Genomic DNA, 22,915 nt, shown 5'->3' with positions numbered 1-22,915 from the left:
GAGTCAAGGTTGCACCAACTAATTATCTCTCTAACTATCTCTCTAGCTTTCTATTTTGCAATTTTCTTGCTAGTTTCTTTTGTTAGAAGATCCTTATGTACTTTGGACTTGTTACATCTATGTTTCTGAGAATCAAGAAGCGTGGCCTTAACCATGTTGTGATCTCTATGGTAAATCTCAACATAAAATCATTTGCTTGAAATTCTCTTTGAGTTTTTTTCTTAGCTCTTCGTTTTGATCTTTTGTGGGATTTTATGAATCTAAGTTCTTGAGATCATTTGGGCTGGATAGAAACATGCTAGGACTTTTTAAGATCATTACCACTAAGTGATATAGGCTGATCCACTTGTAGCATGAATTTCCAATCCCTTGAGCCATTTTGAGAAAACCTCGATTTGAATTTGTGTTCTTTGATCTATCTTTTAAGTTTAAATCTTTTGATCTCAAATTTTATGGACATCTTTAAAACTACATTATGAAGGTGTTTGCAAAATTTTTAGCTCAACCAGAGTACGTTCAGATCGATTGGCGTTTTAGAATTTTTTTTATTTGGTCTGCTAAAAAAAGCCTAAATGTGTGGTATTGTTTTTGGGAAGTTTTAGACTTTTCGGTGTCTGTTTTGCGATCGGTTTGTTTCATTGGGCCCGTATTTGATCTCAAAAAACATTTTCAAAACATGCAATCACTAGTGGATTGATTTGTTTTTTTTAACGATCTCTTTATATCCATTAAAGTGCTTAATTTTTCAATTTTGTAAGGTTTTCCTCGCAAACACATTTCTTGTCGATTTGAACACTTCAATGTGTTCTTCGCTCATCACCTCGCTTACACATCTCTCTCCTGTCTTTTGGAGTTTTGGAGGGTTAGGCATAGCATTGAAAGATAAACCAATATTGTCTGAGCATAAGAATTTTTTTAGCTCTTAATCCCTTTGGTCATCTGATTTGATCCTTTAATAAAATTAAAGATAGAGCTGATAATACATATTCTTCTTTGAAGTTTTTATATGCAAGCTAGTGCTCCTAAGATGGCCAGCCATGGATGCAAGTCATGACAACTTACAGATACAAAGAAAAAGGGACAAAAATCATGTTGTTAGTACTTAATTTTTCTAATATGGTTAAAGATGTTCTGAAACCGAACAGCCTAAGCACCCCAAGTAACACCGAAGTTACATGGAATCCTATTGGCAAAGAGCGACAATGACCATCGCAAGCCCCATATTATAGAAGAACCAAATGCTCGATGGATCGAGGAATATACTAGTGCTAGTCAAGTCATCGTCTGTAGCTTTTGTTATCCCCTAGCTAGATCAATCAAGAATTCAACAAGTTCCACTACTGAATTACTTGTCAGAACATCATATCTTGTTCTCATAATATGCAAAGGATTGTACCTTGATCATCCGTTTAGGAAAACCCCTTGAGATCTGAGTTTCCAAACTAGCCCTTAGAAAGGCAAACATGGAGCAAGGCTAGTGCTGCCAGTGTCATCAGATAGTTCTTTTTTGCAGCTAGAAAGTATGAAGACCACTTCTAATGGGTTTCCAAACAGTTTTTTTATGCAGCTAAAAAGTGTGAAGATGAGTTCCAATGGGGTTTCCAAATCTTAAGAGTACACATCAATGTTATATCATGATAGTTAAATGGGAAACCCTAACCCTAATCAGGGTTGGGATTGTATATAAATAGCTAAGTGTTATGGGCCAACGCCCATTACAATGGAGGTACACAAAGTAACATAAATAACACTCTAACACCCCCCTCCGCAGTCTCAACTGTATCTTGTACAGATGTTGATACTACAGCGAAACTCAGCGAAAACACTCCACGACAATCCCATGGTGAAGATGTCGATGAACTGCAGCATGGTGGGGATGCTGATAACTTGAACGTCACTAGCAGTGACACGCTCGTGAACGAAGTGTAGGTTGATCTCTACGTGCTTCGTGCGCTAATATTGCACAGGATTGGTGGATAGGTACCACGCTGACGTTGTCATAGTAGATGAGGACGACACACTGGAGGGGGTTGTGGAGCTCCGGGAGAAGCTGGCGTAGCCAAGAGGCCTCGGCCATGCCGTTGGCCACAGCGCGGTACTCAGCCTCAACACTGGAGTGAGAGATGACAGGCTGGCACTTGGCGGCCTAGGAGACGAGGTTGGCGCCCAAGAACATGGCATAACCGGAAGTGGACTAGCGCGTGTCGGGACAACCAATCCAGTCAGCATCGGTGTAGACCACGAGCTTCGACGTCGGGGAGGGTTGGAGTAGAAGGTCGTAGTCGAGGGAGCTGCGGAGGTAGTGTAGGATCCGCTTGACAGCGGTGAGATGGGGCTCCCGCGGGGTGTGCATAAGCAGGCACACCTACCGGACGACGTAGGCGATGTCGGGCCTAGAGAAGGTTAGGTACTAGAGTGTGCCGATCAGGCTCCGGTAGGATGTTGCATCGGCGACTGGGGGCTTGTCGTACTTAAAGAGCTTTGCATGAGTGTCGACGGGCGTGGAGCAGGGCTTGCAGTCAAACATGCTAGCCCGCTCTAGGATGTCGATGGCATACTGGCGCTGGTGGAGGAAGAGACCCTGAGGCCGGCGCTCGGCGCTGATGCTGAGGAAGTGGTGAAGGGGTCCCAGGTCCTTCATCGTGAACTCCCGCTGAAGAGTGACGTTCATGAGCTTTAGGAGGTTAGTGGTGGATGTCATGAGCACAATGTCGTCGACATAGAGAAGGAGGTATAAGGTGTCGTCACCGCACCAATAGATCAAGAGGGACGTGTCTGACTTGGCCTCGACGAAGCCGATGGAGGTCAAGTAGGAGGCGAAGTGACTGTACCAAGCCCGTGGCACCTACTTGAGGCCGTACAAGGAGTAGTTTAGCCGACAGACTAGATCCAGGCGAGCGGTGTCGATGAAGCTGATTGGCTAGCTGCAGTAGACAATCTCCGTCAGAGTGCATGAAGGAAGGCTTTCTTGACGTAGAGTTGATGGATCACCAAGTCCCGGGAGAGGGCGAGGGAGAGAATGGCTCAAACGGTGGCAAACTTGATGATGGGGTTGAAGGTCTCGTCGTAGTCCACTCTAGGGCGCTGGGTGAAGCCCCAGAGGACCCAACAGGCCTTGTAGCGGTCAAGGGACCGTCCGAGGTCAGCTTGTGGCGAAAGAGCCACTTGTCGGTGACCATGTTGGTGACTGGTGGACACAACACTAGATCCTAGGTGTGGTTGGCCAGTAGGGCCGCGTACTCCTCCATATCGCGACGCCCGTGAGGGTCTGCAAGAGCGGCACGAACGGAGGAGGGATCAGGGTGGCAGTCGTGTCAGCCGCCAGGATCAGTCGGTCGACCGGGCAGAGAACGTCAGTTGCGCGGCGAGTCACCATCGGGTGGATGTGCCTGGGGTCACGGTGGATGGCGACCGGGTAGTACACATGAGGCTTGGTGCGGGCCAGTGGGGTGTCGGGATCCGAGGGCGGGGCCCGCTCACGACGATGGTAGATGAGAGCAGGGTCGATGAAGTGAGGAACGCTCGTCGACGGGGCCAGGGCAACGGGAGTCGAGGGAGTGACCTGCCCCGGGTGATGGTAGACGAGGGCGGGGTCGGCAAAGCGGGTCACGCTCGTTGACGGGGCTGCGCATGGCGCTGGAGGGGTCGACGTGGCCGCGCATGGCGCAGGCGTGGTCGCAGGGGCCGCACGTGGCGCAGGCAGGGTCAACGGGGCCGCACGAGGCATGGGAAGAGGCGCGAGCGAAGGCGTCGAGGCCACGCGTGGCGTGGGTAGAGGCACGAGCGGAGGCGGCGGAGCCACGCATGGCATGGGCAACAGCAAAAGACGGGGCACCTGGGGTGGAAGGGGAATCAGATCAGACTTAAGGAGGGAGTCGAGATTGATGGGTGGGGAGGAGCCAGCAAGGGGGAACACATCTTCGTCGTAAACAACATGACAAGAGATGATGATGCGATGGGAGACGAGGTCAAGACAGCGATACCCCTTGTGGTCGGGGGAGTAACCAAGGAAGAGGCGGCGAGTGGAGTGAGGAGATAGCTTATGTGGAGCGGTGGTGAATGTGTTGGGATAGAAGGCACAACCGTACAACCGAACACGCGGAAGTGGCCGTAAGAGGGGGTTGTGTCGTACAGGGCAAAGTGGGGAGTGGGGTGGTTCACCGCCTCTGAGGGGAGGCGGTTGAGGAGATGTGTGGCGGTGTTCAGGGCCTGTACCCAGTAGCTGGCAGGGAGAGACACTTCAAAAGGGAGGCAGCGGATCATGTTGGTGGTGGTGCGAATGGTGCATTTCGCCCAGCCATTCTAGGGAGAGGTGTAGGGGCACAAGAAACGTATATGGACACCGTGGGTGAGGAAGAAGGAGCGAGAGGCGTTGTCAAACTCACGGTCATTATCACACTGGAGGGCACGAACCGAACGACGAAACTAGGTAGAGACCCAAGCGAAGAAGTGGGTGAGGGTGTTGAACGTGTCGGACTTCAACCGAAGTGGGAAAGTCCAAAGAAAATGAGAGAAGTCGTCCAGAATGATTAGGTAGTGTTTTTAACCAGAGAGGCTGAGGATAGGACAAGTTCATAGATCTCAATGGACAAGATCAAAGGCCTGGGCAGCCCTGGACATGGAAGTGGAAAAAGGAAGACGAGAGTGACGGTCTAATTGACAAGCATGACAGAGGCACTCAGAGGAACCCTAGGTATATGAGATATCTAATCGGCTAGAAAGTTGGGACATCACGTCAGGTCTAGGGTGCCCGAGACAACGATGCCAAATGGCGGAGGTGGTGGTAGTAGCAAGAGCATGGGGGGAGGCTACGCTGGTGTGGAAAGGCTGGAGCTGTCACAGCGAGTGAGCACGACACACATGAGAAGGTGGCATATGTTGAGCCCCTAGGGATCGAACTCCATAGAATAGTGGTTGTCACTAGTGAAACGATGAACCGAGCGAAGGGAATGGGTCAGACCAGGAGCAACAAGGACGTCGTTAAGGTAGAATGGTCCTGAAAGAACCGATGCACCTACTGAGGTGACCGGGACGGTGGAACCATTCCCCACCACGATAGAGGGAGGGTGTGGGGGTGTGGAGGATGGTGGTGGGATAGCAAGGTAGTGGTAGGAGTGGTGTGGGAAGAGGCTCCAGAGTTGACCACCCAATTGGTGGTAGAGGGAAGGGATGGCAAAGGCATGGGATGTGTGGAGAGGGCCAGAGGAGGTGCTCTGACATGGCCACTAAGAGGGGAGGGGGACAACGAAGGCTCGATTACCAAGGAAGCGATCACGGCACGGACGAAGACAGTGGGTTCGGGCACGTGACGGCCGACCTAGGGGTGGAGCTCGACGCAGTTATAGAGAACAAGGTCCATGGCCTGATCGGAGGACATGAAAATACCTCGTACAAGGTGCCCGTCGTGAAGGAGGATGCGCACAACGACCACGGTAGAACTGGGCGAAGCCGGAGGCACCCAGGGTGAAGTGCCGAGAGCGGCGGCGTAGGGTGGAAGAGCAGTGGGAAACAGGATCGCAGCCATGACGCTGGGTGGAGGTCTGCGCAGGACAGAATAGGGAGCCAAGGAGGTGGCCAGGGGGAGATGAGCCCCGCGGCCTGGGAGGTGAGGCGGGCCCTAGACGCCGGAGGAGCGCTAGGCAGTCGCTGGGAAGATGGCGCGGTCATGAGGCGACTCCTAGGGGAACGGCCAGGGGTAGTGGCGCGGTCGGTGGTGTCGGGTTCGACAATTACTGAAGGCAAGGCCCGACGTGCACAGAAGATTGGTGAAGACCGGCGCAGCCCTGGACGGCGGCAACGCGGCTCCAAGCGACAGCGGCCCGCAGTGGTGCGGCTCCTAGCGGCGTTGGCTCGCAGCAGCGTGGCTTCTAGCGGCGGCTGTGGCGGTGGGTAGGTCCGCATGTCGGCGACCAAGCCAGGTGCCCGACGACTATAGGGATGGAGAAGAGACGACAGAGGCCAGGTGGCCGACAGCTATGGGATGGGGAGGAGAAGAGAGGCTTAAACGGTTAAACCTAAACCTAACTCTAGTACTAAGTTAGATGGAAACTCTAACCCTAATTAGAGTTAGGAGTGTATATAAATACTCCCTCCGTCTCTTTTTATTAGTCGCTGGATAGTGCAATTTTGCACTATACAGCGACTAATAAAAAGAAACGGAGGTAGTAGTTGAGTGTTGTGGACCAAGACTCATTACAATGGACACCTAAATAACACTCTAACAGCGATGTGAACGCCGCAATCCAGAATATATCACTTTAGTTGCATAATGCGCAGCAAAGAGACCACAATAGCTGATCAGCGCGGCACTCAGTAGTGACCTCATCAGCAAAAATGTGCCGAGAAGACAAACAAGCTTAAACACCCAGCACTTGCTATAGAACTGAGCACAGTGCACAGAAAAGAGAAATCAAGAGCGTCATAAAAATGTTTGAGCAAGCTCAGCAGTTAATTCCGTCAAGCCTCCTCAAATCTGAAATGAATGCATCAACAGCTACAAATTGAGCACAGCGATCCTTCAGTTTTAGTTTTAGGCCCAGCAAATCGAACAAACACTTAAAACCTGTGAGATAATAAGCGCTGAGATACTAAAGCAACTGCAGCAGAAAATATGGACTACCCTAGAACTCAGATTTCGATTACCCCAGAAATTACTAGAGCAGAGCAATGTTTTTTTACAGGATACATCAGCCATTCACAAAATAACTAAACCCGCATTTTTCCTGCTGTACAGTAATCCTTACAAATGATGGCAGACTGGCCACAATTCTACAATCTTTTTTAATTCCCTTCAGATTTTCTTACCAAGGGCTTGACTCTGATCTTTATCCTTGGTTTGGCTGCTGCACGTGCAGTATCTACAGCTGTTTCCTTGCTTGATACCTGGGGTTCAGAGATTCGAACAGGTGTTTCAACACTTAGAACTGGAGCTGGTGGCCTTGAAGGCAAAACTTCCTGTGAACCTGAAGGGTTCACTGCTCTCCGCTGTTCAGGGGTAGCTCTTCACCTTCTAGCTGCTTTCTGGCCAACTCTTTCTTTTCCTTCTTATTAAGGAGCTTTTCTCTAGATACTCTGGGTCATATTTTTTTATCTAGTTTTTCGTCACGTTTCAGCTTTTTATCTTTCTTGTTTTTTTCTCTCTCTTCTGTTTCCACTCCGTTCAGTCTCTGGAGCTTGGTTTACATCATAGTTGGAGACACCTTCAAGCTGACTGCCAGGTTTGTCTAAAACTTCCGGCGGATTAATGGCAGGAGAGAACTGATCCTTGGGAACAGTATCCAGCCTGGAATCAGCAGTGCACTGTAGCTCCTTGGAAATATCATGTCTGTCCATTAGTTTAGCATTGCTAACACTTGCCGACATCCTTGATCCAAGGTCGTGACATGAGTTTTGTTCCTCAATGTTATGATTGCTTACATTTAATGGTTCATTTGCTGCTCCAGCCATGGGGGCATCCATTGACATTGAGCTGCATTGACCCGGTTCATTTTCATTTCTTGCGCCATCAGAATGGCCTCTATGGTCAGCATCAGATGCTTTACTGGAAGATGCAGTAAGCTTCACCCTAATTTTGACCACATTCCTTCTTTCACTGCAGTAAGATAATTATCAGCATCTTGAGTGGGTCCAGAGGTCGGTAAGACCTCCCGGACACTAGGAGTGCTAGTGGAAGGTTCCTGAGACTATGATGGTTGAGGAATTGAGGAATCATCTTTAGTGTGTTGATCACTGAAGATGTAGTTGACCACCAGAGGGGGTGTGAGGACCTTTGGAACACCAAATAACGTTGGGGACCTGAATTAAAATGTCAATATGAGAGCAAATTAGCACACAGAATCAACATGGACTCATGCTTGGCATGGTAGAAGTAAAAAATGCAGAAAATTTATTTTAGTAGGGCCATACGTAACCCAAAATTGATCCTACCTCCATCACAAAAAGAATGCAATTCTAGGTGCATTCTTTATTGAAGTATCTAAGTTTAACCAAATATATAGCTAAAATGTTAACGTGTATGGCACCAAATAGGTATGGTAAAAAAAATCATGGCAAATCTAATGATATTTATTTGATATCATAAACACTGATATTTTTCATATAGTTAGTCAAACTCAAGCTACTTTAACCTGCTAGTGTGCTAGAATTGTGTTCTTTTCTTGACGAACATGTGATTTCCTATCTCCCAAGTACTTTGAATAAATGGTTTTTGAGGTGGTGGACATTGTCCTTATAGGGTGTATGCTGGAACTGAAAATCAGTACGAATGTCAAGGATTCAGTTAGCAGAACGATTCAAATAAGGGGGAAAGGTTAGCTCGATGGCAGAATACTGCATGTGTTTAAATTTTTTGAGTAAAAAAACATGCAAAGTTTAATGTCCCCGTTTCTGAACTGAAATCATCTTCATTTTGATGTTTGCGATTTTGTTGGTCACAGTAGTACAACAGTTGAATTAGAAGCGGGGTTTTAGGGGGGGGGGGGGGGGGCACTGCAGCCACTGGGGGGAGGGGGGGTTCGTGCAAAACTTCTGGAACACCAGCTTATATGCAAACTAGTAAATTGTCTGTACGTTGCTACGGTTTCCATTTACGCTTAAGTATAGAGTATAAAATAAAACATTGTTGCCTAAGTGGGTTTAGAGCCAACAATCATGGTTTGAATCCCCATTTGTGAAAAAAATAGCGTTTTTACCATTTAAATGCGGGAGAGCACGACGACGGTGGAAATTTGAACCGTGAAAACTGGTGCTTTATGTAGTACAGATGTCAATGCAATAACAAGTAATCAACGAAACAAAATAATGAATACATATGCAATAACAAACTCACTAACCTTCCAGCAGCAACTTGCAATATGCAGAACACTTGATGACGAAGAAATATGTTATTGTATGCCTTTGTGCCAGCAAGCAGATGAAGAAGACCAACTAGAGTTAGGGGTGGTAATGGATCATGACCCTAATACTTGCTTCACAAACCAACAAAGCCCTTAATTTTGTTAGTTCAAAATTGTATTGTTTTATGATCCGGCCCTAACTTGATTCGATCCGTAAATTTGCTAGGCTAAATTAAATGGCCCGTTACCACCCCTAACTAGAGTTGCCAAAATTTATTTGATCATTGGCGTGAGGAACAATACTTGTTTGACATATACGCAAGACATGAACAGCCAACTTTGTCGCTCCTTCAACAGCTTCCATGTCAAAAGATAGCAAAGCATACAAAACCATCAAAAAGTACTCTAGCAATCCAACCTCGCAAAGACTTTTCTTCGTCCACATATTTCAAGAACAACAAAAGAGCTGCATCGAGTCCTTTATGGTGTAACTCAAGATCAATAAGAATCCTGCTAGCTTCAATTCGAACTTTCCATGGTTTGTCCATGTTGCGGAAAGGGGCAACCAATTCAAAAATGTGATCCTGCAATAATGAGAAGTTATGCATGAATGCGATATGCACAATGCAGAGCACAACAGCATATGGACAATATATGTGGAGAAGAGTGGTGGGAACGTGAATTTTCTTACAAGGCATACAAAAGATGGCACCTTCTTTGCTATTCGTACAAGGGTACGAATGCAGCTGACAGTCAAGACCCCATTATAACCAGGCATAAAGCTGCACAAAGGTTGAGGTCAATTATTACCAGCTTTCAGAACAGGATGACATGTAAATAAATGACACTTGTTGGGAAGCTCCACATACTTGTCAAATTGCAAGAACCGATCAATTTGCTTGAGAAGAGAGGCTAGGAAGCTCATGCCCTGCAGAAAAGCTTGATCTCATTTTGTGTACAATCATAATGCCTTATAATGAAATTCATGATCAATAAGAACCCAAAAAAATATTTGGTCTTATTTCACTTTTTGTACGTGAAAGAAGCAAGCCTCAAAATTCACTCAACAACAACAACAACAAAGTCTTTTAGTCCCAAACAAGTTGGGGTAGGCTAGAGTTGGAACTCAATAGAAACCACAAGTCAAGGACAGGATCACACGATCCACTTTGACAAAAAGACATTTGGTCAGGACAGGATCCACTTATCAGACAAATTGTCTAAACATCATGCAAACAAGTCACCACTGTAAATTTCGGCACTGAATGAATAAAGCATTAGCATTAGACCAGCAAACAGGTCTACAAAACTATTCAGTCTAGTTAACCTAAAAAAACTATCTTGAACAGACTAGCTTATTTCCATGAAGGTCACCATGTATGTTCATAACTAATCATATCAAACCATTTTGCTCCTACCAAGCATAAACTGATAAGATGGAATGCATCTAACAATAAATATAGGTCACATCTTACTAGATTTTATGCACGACTTGGAGCCACTATCACCTGCAAAATCTGAAATTGTGAACAATTGAAATCTATCAGAAGCAATCTATATATACATAATCTTCAATTAAGAAATAACCGCGTACAAAAAAAACAGCCAATAGGTACTTTACTCCTACCCAGATACTATCTAGAATTTTCAACTATGGATATAGATAAAAAAAAGGATGATTAGTATCTGAAACACAGTAACTCATATCATGAATAGTCTTGTACATCTCCACATCGATTTAGTTGCTTAGCCAAAGTGTTGCAATTATTTAGACAAAAAAATAACTATGAGAAAATAGCCGTATCAAAGATGAAAATACCTTCCGAAATGAGTCTGGTCCCATCTGCTTCTCCAACATTTGAAAACAGCTACCTGTTCAAAATTCAAGAGAAAATTAGAGAGAAGAATACATATATAGACCAGTATGGTACTTGAAATGCTCAAAACTTACAGCTTTCAATGAACGAACTTTCCCATATGAACCGATTGCTTGAGTTCCATATAAATCACTTGAAGCAGCAGTAGAGCTCAAAGCAGTTGCACCACTAACATCAGATTCACATACTGAGCAGTTAGCCTATTACAAATACAAAAGAAGATGTTAATCATGATCTTCAATTCTTATGAAAATAAGACCTAGTTAATGAATTGTGTATATTAATGGCAGAAGGAAATGTTGCTAGATGAAAACCACAAATTGATATGCAATCCTCAATAAACCTATAATAAGATGGTGTCTAGATTCGCCATTAGAGGAGGGTCTAGAGTGAGGCCTTCTGCATTAGGTTGTCCTTATTATAATTTAACAGGTGATTACTCTCAAGCTGTATTTTTTTCTTGAACGATGCAGCAGAACTGCATGTCATCTCATGCCACTTGATGAGGTTGGGAGGTTGCTTTGTACAGGGCTCCTCCCCCATTCTCTCTATAAGACAAAGACACTCAGCTCTCCTACGTGAAAAAAATAAAATGGTAAACAAACCTTATTCACTTATTCTATAGATGTGCTATTCAAAATATTCGTATGATTGATCATTCAGTGGTAACAAGAATCAGAATAACAAATGTTTTTGGTAAAAGACGAATCTTGAAACGCCTATAACGCGCCTCGTTATTCCCAAGGTAACGCTTGATAATAACTCAGTTAGAAAACCAGCCAAACCATCCAAAAGCCATTCTGTTCATGCAGGATATTGTTTGGCAACAGTGTTTTACCTATGTAATAATAAGAAATAGCTACATAAATTAACAGCTAGAGATGAATTACCGTCACTGGACTCCTCTGCACTTGTGTATATTCCAAACCATTGCTTTGCAAGGGCATAAGCCAGTTTCGTTCTTGTGCCAATTATCTGAACTATTTTACAAGTTAGTGCAGACTGCAAGGTATGAAACATAATACTTGACTATAATGTAATGCAGGTGTACAAAGCATTACCAAGAGCCACTAATTAAGGGGATACAAAGAAGCAAGGTTAATGCATAATACAAAGTGTTATCAAGCCACCAGTTAAGGGGATACAAAGAAGCAAGGTTAATGCTTAGGAAGATAAAGTAAAAGTAATAGCAGGTCATGATTCAGACACATGGATTGCAGATTTTCATGCACTCCTATCCAAAGGATGACAGGTTTACAAAGCCCTATACAGAAAAAATACAAAATATAAGGCAAGCAAACATACAGAAGTATTTAACATATTCCATAAACATATTTACAGTATTTGCTGGAGGTACCAAACTAATTAAATGATCAACTTAACAAGAATGTAGTGTCATATAGGCATCTAAACCAGAATCTAACTTAGTTAAAACACAAATACTGGAGCAGAAATTATGCATTCATGGATTGCTTACTGACACTAAATGCTCTCAGTGAAAGGAGGGCTTCAAAACAACAGCTGATATGAAAAATAGTTTAATAAAGAATAAGCACAATTGATAAGCACATGCTATAGCAGCCACGCATTCGGATCTCATTAAAAAGTATGGTGTCAAATCATTGGTCTAGATCAGAGGGGACAGGGTAGTAAAATAAGAGAAACAAACGCACCTGATCTATATAACTTTCTCATCATGCAAGATATCAGAACTGAGGATGCATGTGGAGGCTCCTAAGCTTGCTGGTAATATTGTCATTTCAGATGGAAGAAAAATGTGATTGTATAAACCTAAGGGCCCGTTTGTTTCGTTGGAATTGAATTCCATTTTAATAATTATAATTTAGACAAAACTAATTAAGTTTATATATTTATACATATAATATATTTGTATATTATCCTAAATCATATGAGAGAGTTAGTTATATAGTATATTTATGTTATAGAGGTGCAGGTAGAAGAGTGTGCTATAAGTTGTACATCGGAAAATTAGCATGTAAATCTATAGAATCAATTTCCATCTCTCACCTCATGAATTTGAGATAGGCTTATATGATAACTTTGGAAAGTGGTGGAATGTCATATTCTAAAAAATTAGCCTATTCTGTTAGTAAGATTCCAATTCCTCGAAATGAAAGGAAACAAACGGGGCCTAAGGGAAATGGTGCAGAAAGATAGTCTTCATAACAGCTGCAAAAGAAATGCAAATTTCAGAAATCAATTAAAAAATAAGCTTATTGAGATACTAATAAAATCAACACCAATCTAAGCACTTTTCACAGAAAAAAAAAAGATTGATCAGCACCTGTATGCATTGTGGAAAAATGCAATAGTGTTCTGAAGCTTTGCCAAAGCAGGGAATAAACATATGTGTGAGACATTTATGTCATTTCTGTGATTCTGTCAGGAAGAACTTCAAGTGGGCCAACAACCAAGGATATCCACTGTGGACTAACTGGAGTGTTCAATTTATACACATAAGTTTTTTTGAAGGATCTTCCTTACTAGAGACCTTCTAAGATCAGGAAACAGAACATAACTAACATGCACAAAAAAGAAATGAACTGTAATACCAAGTGTATTAAAGCTAAAAGAGCTTCCTTGTTACTTCACAAAAGTTAGTTCTTCAAAAACAAGGAAATTAATATTTTTCCTCCAGATCTCTTGATCAAGACTGAACGCATACCTGGTAAAGCAAGTCACCATTGCTGACAGCAATGAAATCCATGCTAACTGTAAATTCTAGGTCAAATCTGAGCATAACATGATATAGAGAGAGAATTATTAACACACAAAGGCAAATATTGTACCAGGATTCACAAAAGCATGAACGAATGAAGTTAACTTACGGACAGCGTTCTGTGGCACTATCAACACAAGGAAACCAACAGTGTGCCCGCCTTGTCTGACTACTGCTACGCATGACATTGCCAACGAACTGAACGCCAGTTTCAGCCTTCTCCAAAATATAATCTATGTGAACCAGTTTTATGTTCTTCACCTATAATTTGTTAATGAAAGTATCATGTCTGTGCATGTCTAATAATACATAAATAGCTGGTAAATAATGTGTATTAGTGTAAACATGCATTCTACCTTTTCATATTCAGTCTCATTTCCAGTTTCCTTGCTCTTCTCATTTCCATTTTCCTCTTCTTTTTCCTTATCATTTTCCTTTTCCTTTCCTTCTTCCACTGCAGAATTTTCTATTCCCTCTTCCACTGCAGCCATTAACAATTTGATCATAGGAAGTTTGAACAGGATTTCCACCATGTTCTTCAAGCCTTCCACTATTTTCTTCATGCTTTTCACTGTTTTCATCTAACTGCTGTTCAGTCATTGACTTGACTGATCTCTCAGATGACACAATAAGATTTGGTGTAGCTTCTCGATTTAGAGACAAAGTATACATTGAACATGCAGCATCAGCAGCAGTCTTCAAACATGATACTGAAGACCAATTCGGTTGATCACTTTCATTTTTCCAATGAGGGGAATAGTCAAACTCAACAGTTGCACCATCCATCAAATGCTCTGAATCGTCATATTGTCAGCATGTAGAGCAAATCTGTTGTTTTCAGCTAGAACTTTTATCTCAGTGTACCTTAACAAATGGACCAAAACAAGTTCTCAGATTCCCGTAGTCATATAGTCAGCACATAGAGTAATGTTGATCCAGACTGGTCTCTAATAATTATTTGAGTGGCCCTATACCCTTGTATTGTTACAAAATCAGACAACAATGAGCAACACAAGTACACAACAAAAAGTATCCATATCATCAAACAAAATGCAGGAGGCATGTATATGTTCATAATAATGTTGTTATTTTATACATAGCTTAAATATAATTCACAAAAAGAACAGGTTGCTTCCAATCCAAATTGTGTACTTGGCATCCTTTGCCCCATTAAGTAAAGAGCATATTCCAATGGAAAAGTGGAAATTGCATTCAAATGTTGAATCTAGCATAACAACTTAATCTGCAACTTGCCTGGGAGAAAAAAAAATTCCCTTGAATACGCAGGAGAGCTTGCCTGGGAGAATAATGACATCTATAACAACTTGCTAACACTGTCGATCTACTATGATACACATAGGCCAACACTTGTAGTTATCAAAGGCTACAGTACAGCACACTTTTGGTGCAAACGAAGGTTGCAATTTCCCCCAGCTCCTTTACTAAATTCATGGATATTTTCTTAACAAGAACTACAAGGGATTATACTCACTTTTCTGAAAAAAATAACAAATACCATAGATGTATCAACAACAACAACAAAGTCTTTTAGTCCCAAGCAAGTTGGGGAAATACCAAACATGTATATATTTTCAGAATTTTCTACATTATAGTTTACATACAATGCAATCCCTGTGCTTAGATTACTCAAATCAAATGAAGTAATTTCAAATATAGAAAGTTAAAGATACCTTCAGTTGACACAGTGAAACCAAAGCACTACTACTTTAAAAAACTAGGTTTACAAAAAGGCCAGAATTCACAGGGATATATAGCATACTACAGTGCCTATCAAAATATAGCACAGCAGCAAATGGTCAAATGCATCCCAGTCAGGTTTCAAAGAATAACTTAGGGTTCAATTTACAAAAATGCAGCTCGTGGTTTAGCAGTATGACAACAGAGACAGCTCATGGTTTACGCAATGGCTCTTTCAGCACAGCATCCCAGTAATTTGCTCCCTCTATTGCAGAAATCTAGTAAGCATAGGGCAGATCAATTACTAAGGTGGAACCATCATAACACAAAGCATCATAATGTGCATGGTTAAATCAGCTTAACGAACTCTCACGAAAACTGAGACCTCACAGGCAACTAATTGTTGCACTCCACATGTAAGAACAGTTACTAATGCAATTGATAGAATTTGACATTACGATACAGGCCAAGGTGTGAATAGCCAAGCACAAGTAGACGAACAAAGCTTTACCAAACATTATTAAGCAATCACATTGTACAGCACACTACTCAGGCAGTAGCATAAAATTCAGTCAGTACCCAGCAGTGACATTGTACTATCAAATCCGATAACTGATTCACAGCAAACGAATTGAGTCATGTGTTAAAAATCAAACAAAGCATTTTAACTCTAACACACAGCCAAACGCTCGCATCATAAACGCCTGCTCCACCTCGAGCTCCAAACTCTAATGTCGCGCCTCAACCCATCACCCTATAGGGAACATATCTGGTGCTCAAAGGGGTACGGTGCTCACATGCATATTTTAAATCTGACACATCCATCTCACATCCAGCGGCTGCAGTTAATTTGATTAAGAACCCCTCCGACCAAAGGAGGAAGGTGAAAGGAGTTCTTTGTAAAATTGGTGCTTCGGTTAGATGTTGGATAGACGTTACAGATTTAAAATGTGCATGTAAGCAACGTGCCCCTTTGAGCACCGGATATGTTCCCCACCCTATAAGCAGCACAGAAGAACCGCTAAACCCGCACAAAAGGTCATGGCGCGCGCACCAGGGGTCAGGGGATAGGATCGCAACTATTTCGGCACATTTAAAGCTGCGGCGCGGCTCACCCGTAGATCAGCTGGTTCTCCATGTCGATGGAGAGGCAGAGCTTCTGGTGGAGCACGGTGGCGCCTCCTCCCGTACTGGCACCGTCACCCTTCTGCTTCCTCGCCTTCGCCATCCCTGGAGCTCCTCCTAACTCCTCTTCCTCCTGCGCTAGGGTTTGGAGGCTTCTAGAAATGGTTGGTCGGAGACCCGCAGGGCTGAGTGAGGTGTGGTGGTGTTGTGGTACGCCACGTCATCCCGAGGCTAGGCTCTGCGACGCGAGAGGAGGAGCCGGTGCCAGTTTATTGGCCCGGGTGCGCGAGCGCTCACCGGCGCTCGAGCCCGTCGGCGTCGCGGCTGATATCTTTCGCCGCCCCGGTGAAAGGGTTCAGCGTGGACCCGGCGCACGGGTCGCGATGGGGACGGGAGCGTCCGCGCGTCGGCGCGTAGTTGATGAGGAAGACGGTCTTTCTCATTCTATGGTTGATGGCAATGCAGAAGCTGTTATGGACTTAGGCTGGCTCCAACAAGGAAGTCGTAGCGGCATTGAGAGAATTCGCTCTTTATCTTTCGCTTTTTTTATATATTCACAGCAGTTCGTGCCTGCAGTCTACCACAGAGGCACAGATAGACCGATCAGCATCCTAAGGAAATCCAATAAGCAGATCCTATGACCTAGCAAAACAATCATGCCCTCTATACCAACTCTGCAATCCTGGAATAAACACCAGACTGAATAAAAAAGTGAAAGAATTAACAAATGTACAGTTGGGCTCGCCCTGTTCCTGCTACTCCTGCTCTTCTTCTCGGTGCGAGGGCAAGCCCCGGCTCCTCATGGTGTGCGTGCTCGACGTCGTCATGGCGTGGGAGGCTGACGCTGACGCTGATGCTGACGCGTGCGATGTAGCGGACGTAGACGGCGAGCTGGTGCCGGACGATGACCCGACAGAGTAGTGAGAGCCCCGCAGGCCGTGGGGCCTCCGCCGGTACCGCGACCCGGGCACGCCCGGGCGCGTCGGCTCCTCGAGTGTGCTCTGCTTCTTGGACAGGATGATCACCACGCGCTTCATGTCCGGCCGCAGCCGCGGGTCGGCCTGCACGCACAGCAGCCCGATGCGCACGCACAGCTCGACCTGCTCCGGCACCGCCGACGACTTGACCGCGGGGTCAAGCAACTCCAGGCTCCGACCTTTCTTGTACAGTCTCCAGGCCTGCAGGTATGTATGGGCCAACGCATGAGGAGGACGAAGAAAACAAGCAAAGAGTACACGAGTGCATTATAATAGGAGGAGTACGCACGTATTCCAGGAGGCTGTCGGCCTCGGCGTCGAGGGGCGGGACAAAGGCGGAGTTCTTGCGGCCCGAGACAATCTCGAGAACAACCACGCCGAAGCTGAAGACGTCGGCCTTGGTGGAGAGGTCGCCGTGCATGAGGTACTCGGGCGCCATGTACCCGTTAGTGCCGGCGACACGGGTATGGACGCGAGAGTGACCATCGCCGGCCTCGGGGAAGAGGCGGGCCATGCCGAAGTCCGCGATCTTGGGCACCCACCGGTCGTCCAGGAGGATGTTGCTGGCCTTGATGTCGCGGTGGATGATAGGCGTGTGCGCGTCCTCGTGGAGGTAGAGCAGGCCACGCGCCACGCCGACCACAACCTCGTGCCGCCGCGGCCAGGTCAGCTCCGCTCGTCGTGATCGGTCGCTGTTGCTGCTGGCTGGACATGACACAAGGGCAAGCAGTGTCAGCCTTAGAGGCTGAGAAGCATATGCAGAATTGCAGATATAGCAGAGATGAATGTAACACAAAAGAAAGTAAGAAAAAAAGGACAATGTCTGTGCGTCTCATAAAGTCACAAATCGGAATAAATGATCCAGAAATCGCTGTGGCAGAAAAATAAAACGACAGCTTGTGAATGGTGAGAAAAAAATCGGCACAATCCAACTTACGGTAGAATCGTGAAAAGTTCCTTAAAGCACTTAGAAATTTTCAATACACTCAAAACTGAATCGAGTAGTAGGGCTGGACATTTGATCTATCGGAGTAATTCGGTTCGGTCTATTCGAATTTTTGAAATTTCGGGTTTTAAAAAATAAGAACCGAAATTTTTAAAATAATTTTAGGAACCGAACCTGAATAGACCCACAATTTCGATTCGGTCTATCCGGTCCACCGAATAAACACGAAATGTAGAGAGACTAAATTGAAAGCACCTATAGACCTGTTTTTTGCGGCTTTCAGAGCATCTCCAACAATAAGAAGTTTTAAATTTGAGTCCTAAAGATTAAAATAAGAAATAAGATCTAATTTAAAATGTTTAGGGCCATAAAAACATTTACGCCTCCAACAATTAGGTCCTATATCACGTTATTAGGAAATAGTTCATGTTATTTTTGGAATAAAATGTTAGAAATAGTATATAAAACGAGGATAGGGCTCCAGCATACAAGATCCTATATTTAGGACCTGAGGACATCGAGTCCTATAATTGTTTGATAAATTTTTTTGAAATGTTGAATTCAGTGTTGGAGTCCTATATTTCAAAATATGACCCCGTTTATGACTCCACTTAGAGATGCTCTTGTATGGAACTGCGAAAATATATATAAAATAATTTTTAGTAGTTTTTAGTGGCTTACACTAAACGGTTGTTAGTTTTTTTACAGTTCACAGTCCACGATAGTCACAGCTTACAGCCTACAATATTTTTTTATAGCTACGATCCAACCAAACAGACCCTAAGATTTTTTGAGTGCTTAAGATTATTATACATCGCAGGGAGTAATCATGATTATCGAGTCAATATATATAAAGGTCATCTAAACAATCCCGTCCTCGTACGGTGTACCATGTATCCCGGGAGAATCGCCCGTTCCAGTGAGAAAACAAAAACCCCATATCGCACTCCCACAAGCGTTCTCGCATCACGCTGACGATACGCTCTCGTCCGTGAGGCTGAGCGCAGCAGTAGCCGCGCGGCCTCCCCCTCCGCTCGCATGCAGGCTACAGACGCGCTCCTGCGTGTGCAGCGCTTCCCCCAGGAAGGCCCTCTACGCAGGGGAAAGAACAGGAGCACGCTGCAGATAGCGTGAGGCCGTGACGTCCCCTACCACTGCTTGTTCGTTGGGTGAGATTTTAATAGATGAAAAAAATGGTAATAAATGATGAGTAGGTTTAGATAGTGATATTTTAGGCTGTCCGCAGTGGGAGCTCTAAACCAATGCGCTATGCTGATACAGCTACGTATGGAGTAAAAAACTCCTGCAGCGGAGCACCTCAACTGCCACTCTAAACGCAGACAAGACAGAGAGTACGCCATATATAGAGTCCATACACTTCTACTCTAGTTCTCTCTCCGCTGTGGCATTTTGGCCTGTGATTGGTTGATCGTAGTCCGGAGGTAGGTGCTTGCCTGTATGTGCTGTGTTGGCATGAGGAAAGAAATGATATAATATATGTTAGTTGATATAGAGTAGAGATTTAGAGTACATATGATTGCGGAGGATTATAGAATAGAGTAAAGAATCTCGCTGACCATGATGAAATATTCCTTTTAGAGTAGAAATTTAGGGTTCCATGAGTGCGGATAGTCTTATAGTTGTAGTGGGGTATAGGGGGAAAATATAGAGGGAACCGCTGTAGGAGATGAAAAAGTAGTGGATGAAATGTTGATAATGTGACACAAAAAAGTAATATAGGCGGGGAAGTAGGGAACGCACGCACACGGTTACACAGAGAGGAGTCAAACACGCTGCAGACGGAGCAGTACTCTCTAATTCTCTATCCGTCCAACAAAATTCAAATAAATCCAGTGCGTACCCACCCCACATGGCAATTTCTTTTTTTCGTTTTATTTTAATAAACCACCTCTGATCGATGTGGTCGTAGAAACTGTGATTCTAATCTCTGCCTGTCCCCTTGTGAGATCGCAGCACAATTTCGAAACAATGACGGGAGGGAGAGGAGAGGAGGATGAGCAATGGGGGAAGGAAGGGGACTCACAGTGGGAGTGGGAGGCCGAGGCGGAGGAGGGGGGGAAGAGGATCTTGTCGAGGCTCTCGTTGGGGACGTACTCGTACACCAGCAGCTTGTCCTCCGCCCCGCGCGCGCAGTAGCCGATGAGGTTGACCACGTTGCGGTGCTGCACCCGGGACAGCAGCGTGGCCTCGTTCCGGAACTCCCGCGTGCCCTGCCGCGACCCGGCGCCCAGGCGCTTGACGGCCACGTCGCGCCCGTCCTCGAGGCGGCCCCGGTACACGGGGCCGAACCCGCCCTGCCCGAGCCGGTTCTTCTCCGAGAAGCCCCGCGTCGCCGCCGCCAGGGTCTCGTACTTGAACCCGCGCTGCTCCCGCGCCGCGATCGCCTCCAGGTCCGCCTCCTCCTCCCTGTCGCGCCGGGACTGGTCGGACGAGGACCGGCGGGAGGACGGGAAGTGGCGGGCCAGGCGCTCCAGGAGCGCCCGCGGCTTCATGCTGCTGGCCTCGTCGGCCAGCGCCTCGCTGCCGGCGGCCGGTGAGTGGGGACTCGGGGGGAGGGTATATCGATCGATCAGAGGCGGCCGCTTGGGGCTTGCGGCGACCGGACGTGGGGGTGGAAAGTGTGATTTGGGGACGGAAGCGCGTGCCAGCGTGCGGTAGCTGCCTAGCTCGGCGGACGGGCAGGCAGGCTTGAGGCTCCAGCGGCGGGAGGGGGAGGCGCCGAGGCGGTGGGTGTGGAATTTTCGTCGGGGTCGGGAACTCCACAAGACCAAGAGCGCAGCGGGTCAAGCGACAGCTGGTGCTGCTGCTATTGTTCAAGAACCGTCACTGTCGCGGCAAAAAGTGCAGGCGACTGCGCATTGACGAACGCCGGGGTTTCCGCCCGCCGATTCCACAGAACAGAGGAAGAGAGAGTGCCCGCCTGTAACCAGGCCGCCCTCGGCGTCCGTCGGCGCAGCGGAGCACGCGGCGGCAAGCGGCAAGCGGCAAGGACGACGAGACGCGCTCACGCGCAGCCGTGCAGGCCGGGTAGGGTCATGTCGCACGGATTCGTGGGAAACCGGTAGGAAGCAAACGGCATGGTCGAATTTTAATTCGGTTTTTAAGTTTAGAGGTCTGCGCTATAGTTAATGATACCGATGTTATATGGCTCGCGTGCTCGACTATAGACAAGGTATTTAGATCACTATGCTCGAGATAGCGGACTAAAGACCCAGTTAATTGGTTAATTTAATTTATTTGAATATATTAAGACATATGTTTTGGACACGTTCACGATATTATATTGTATTTTAGCTGTGTCTTATACTTGAAATACCATATAAGGCTGAGTCCAGTGCACAGCCTCACTCTCGCCCCTGCCACGTCAGCTCTCGCCTCCACTCTCGCCCCTGCTGCTCCAGTGCACAGGCTGCAGCAGGCTACAGCCTCAGGCTATAGCCACGTCAGCTTTTCTATTTCAGAATTAAGTAATTCACACGGATTTATTTCAACGCTCAGAAAACACACAACATAATATTTTTTATTGAATTAAAAATTACAAAGTACATAATAATTAAAATAAAATGACATGATAATTAAAATAAAATTACATAACTCTAATCGGACTCCTCGATCTCATCCTCATCTTCCTCCTCTTCACGTTCCGCTTCCGGTTCCTCTTCTTCGTCATCTAGCAGACCAAGTTATTGTTGCCGGAGATGGGATCATTAGAATGCATAAACCAAGCATTAACCTACAATAAAACCTATAATATAAGTAAACTAAAAAAATCAAGATTAAATAAATGAGAAATGATTCACTCACCAGCTTTTTCTCGTCTTCCTTCGTCCACTCTAGCCTCTTTGGATATTTTTCCTTCGGCACGGGATTTTCCTCAGCTTGGTTTTCAGATCCAACAGATAAAGGTGCAACTGGAGGAGGTGCTCCATACGTAGGTGGAGCATATGGATGATGTGCTCCATACGGAGGTGGAGCATATGGAGCATAAGGAGGTACTCCATACGGAGGTGGAGCATATGGAGGAGGGGCGTATGGAGGTATCTGGAAAGAAGCTTGACTTCCGTCCGCAGCAGGTGGGGGAGGGGCATACGGACGTACCGGGAATGAGGCTTGAATTCCGGCTTGGGAAGTTGGAGGTTGACCATATGAAGACTGTGGATATTGATACAAATGATAGGGATAAGGGTATGGTGGTGGACGCGCAGCCGGAAATAGTGCACGGGGGAGTGAGGCTGAAACATCGGAGCGACGATGTAGTGAAGAAGACTCATCTAACGGAAGGGTTGTAGGTGACCCATCGGACTGCAAGAGATCCGTGAAGGTGTTCAAATCTGGGGACCAACCCGACATTGTGTGAAGAAAGGGGAGTTTGGAAGAGAAAAATGAGATGGAATGGTGTGTGGAATGAGCTCCACCCCGGTAGGGGTATATATAGAGGGATTGGGGATGAAATTTGTGATTTTTTGCAATTTTTTTCAAATTTTTTGGACACCAAACGGTCAAAAACGGCTAGTTGCAACGGCTAGCACACGTGGACCAATCAGATCGCGACACGTGGACCAATCAGATCGCGCCACGTCGCTCTCGCCCGCGCTCTCGCCCCGCCAGTGCCTCGCCTCCCTCTCTCTCGCCCGGGCGGGCGCTCCAGCGCGGGCGAGAGCGAGGCGATACCGCCCGCTCTCGCCGGGCGCACTGCC

The 22,915-nt window shown here is 45.7% G+C and overlaps 2 protein-coding genes across 2 annotated transcripts; both read right to left on the bottom strand.

Annotated features, from left to right (window-relative positions):
- Positions 1-6,588: 6,588 nt before the first annotated feature.
- LOC103649142 (transcription initiation factor TFIID subunit 2) lies at positions 6,589-14,237 on the bottom strand. The gene is given in 13 exon segments (XM_035965086.1): positions 6,589-7,004; positions 7,007-7,164; positions 7,166-7,604; positions 7,607-7,794; positions 8,832-8,956; positions 9,365-9,418; positions 9,526-9,616; positions 10,654-10,706; positions 10,786-10,911; positions 13,398-13,464; positions 13,651-13,712; positions 13,808-13,932; positions 14,024-14,237. Coding segments are annotated over 13 exon segments (1,926 nt in total). The 3' UTR covers positions 6,589-6,780.
- A 53-nt stretch (positions 14,238-14,290) lies between these two features.
- Positions 14,291-21,477, bottom strand: LOC118471898 (putative receptor-like protein kinase At4g00960). Its single transcript, XM_020548498.3, has 4 exons — positions 20,242-21,477; positions 17,541-17,956; positions 17,008-17,452; positions 14,291-14,315 (listed from the first exon to the last, which is right to left on the bottom strand). The coding sequence occupies exons 1-3, from the start codon at positions 20,708-20,710 to the stop codon at positions 17,030-17,032; spliced, it is 1,308 nt and encodes a 435-aa protein (XP_020404087.1). The 5' UTR covers positions 20,711-21,477; the 3' UTR covers positions 14,291-14,315; positions 17,008-17,029.
- Positions 21,478-22,915: the final 1,438 nt, after the last annotated feature.

Source organism: Zea mays, chromosome 2 (assembly GCF_902167145.1).
Source record: "Zea mays cultivar B73 chromosome 2, Zm-B73-REFERENCE-NAM-5.0, whole genome shotgun sequence".
NCBI lineage: Eukaryota > Viridiplantae > Streptophyta > Magnoliopsida > Poales > Poaceae > Zea > Zea mays.
The sequence above is the reverse complement of the archived record's forward strand: the minus strand, read 5'-3'. Positions and strand labels throughout refer to the sequence as shown.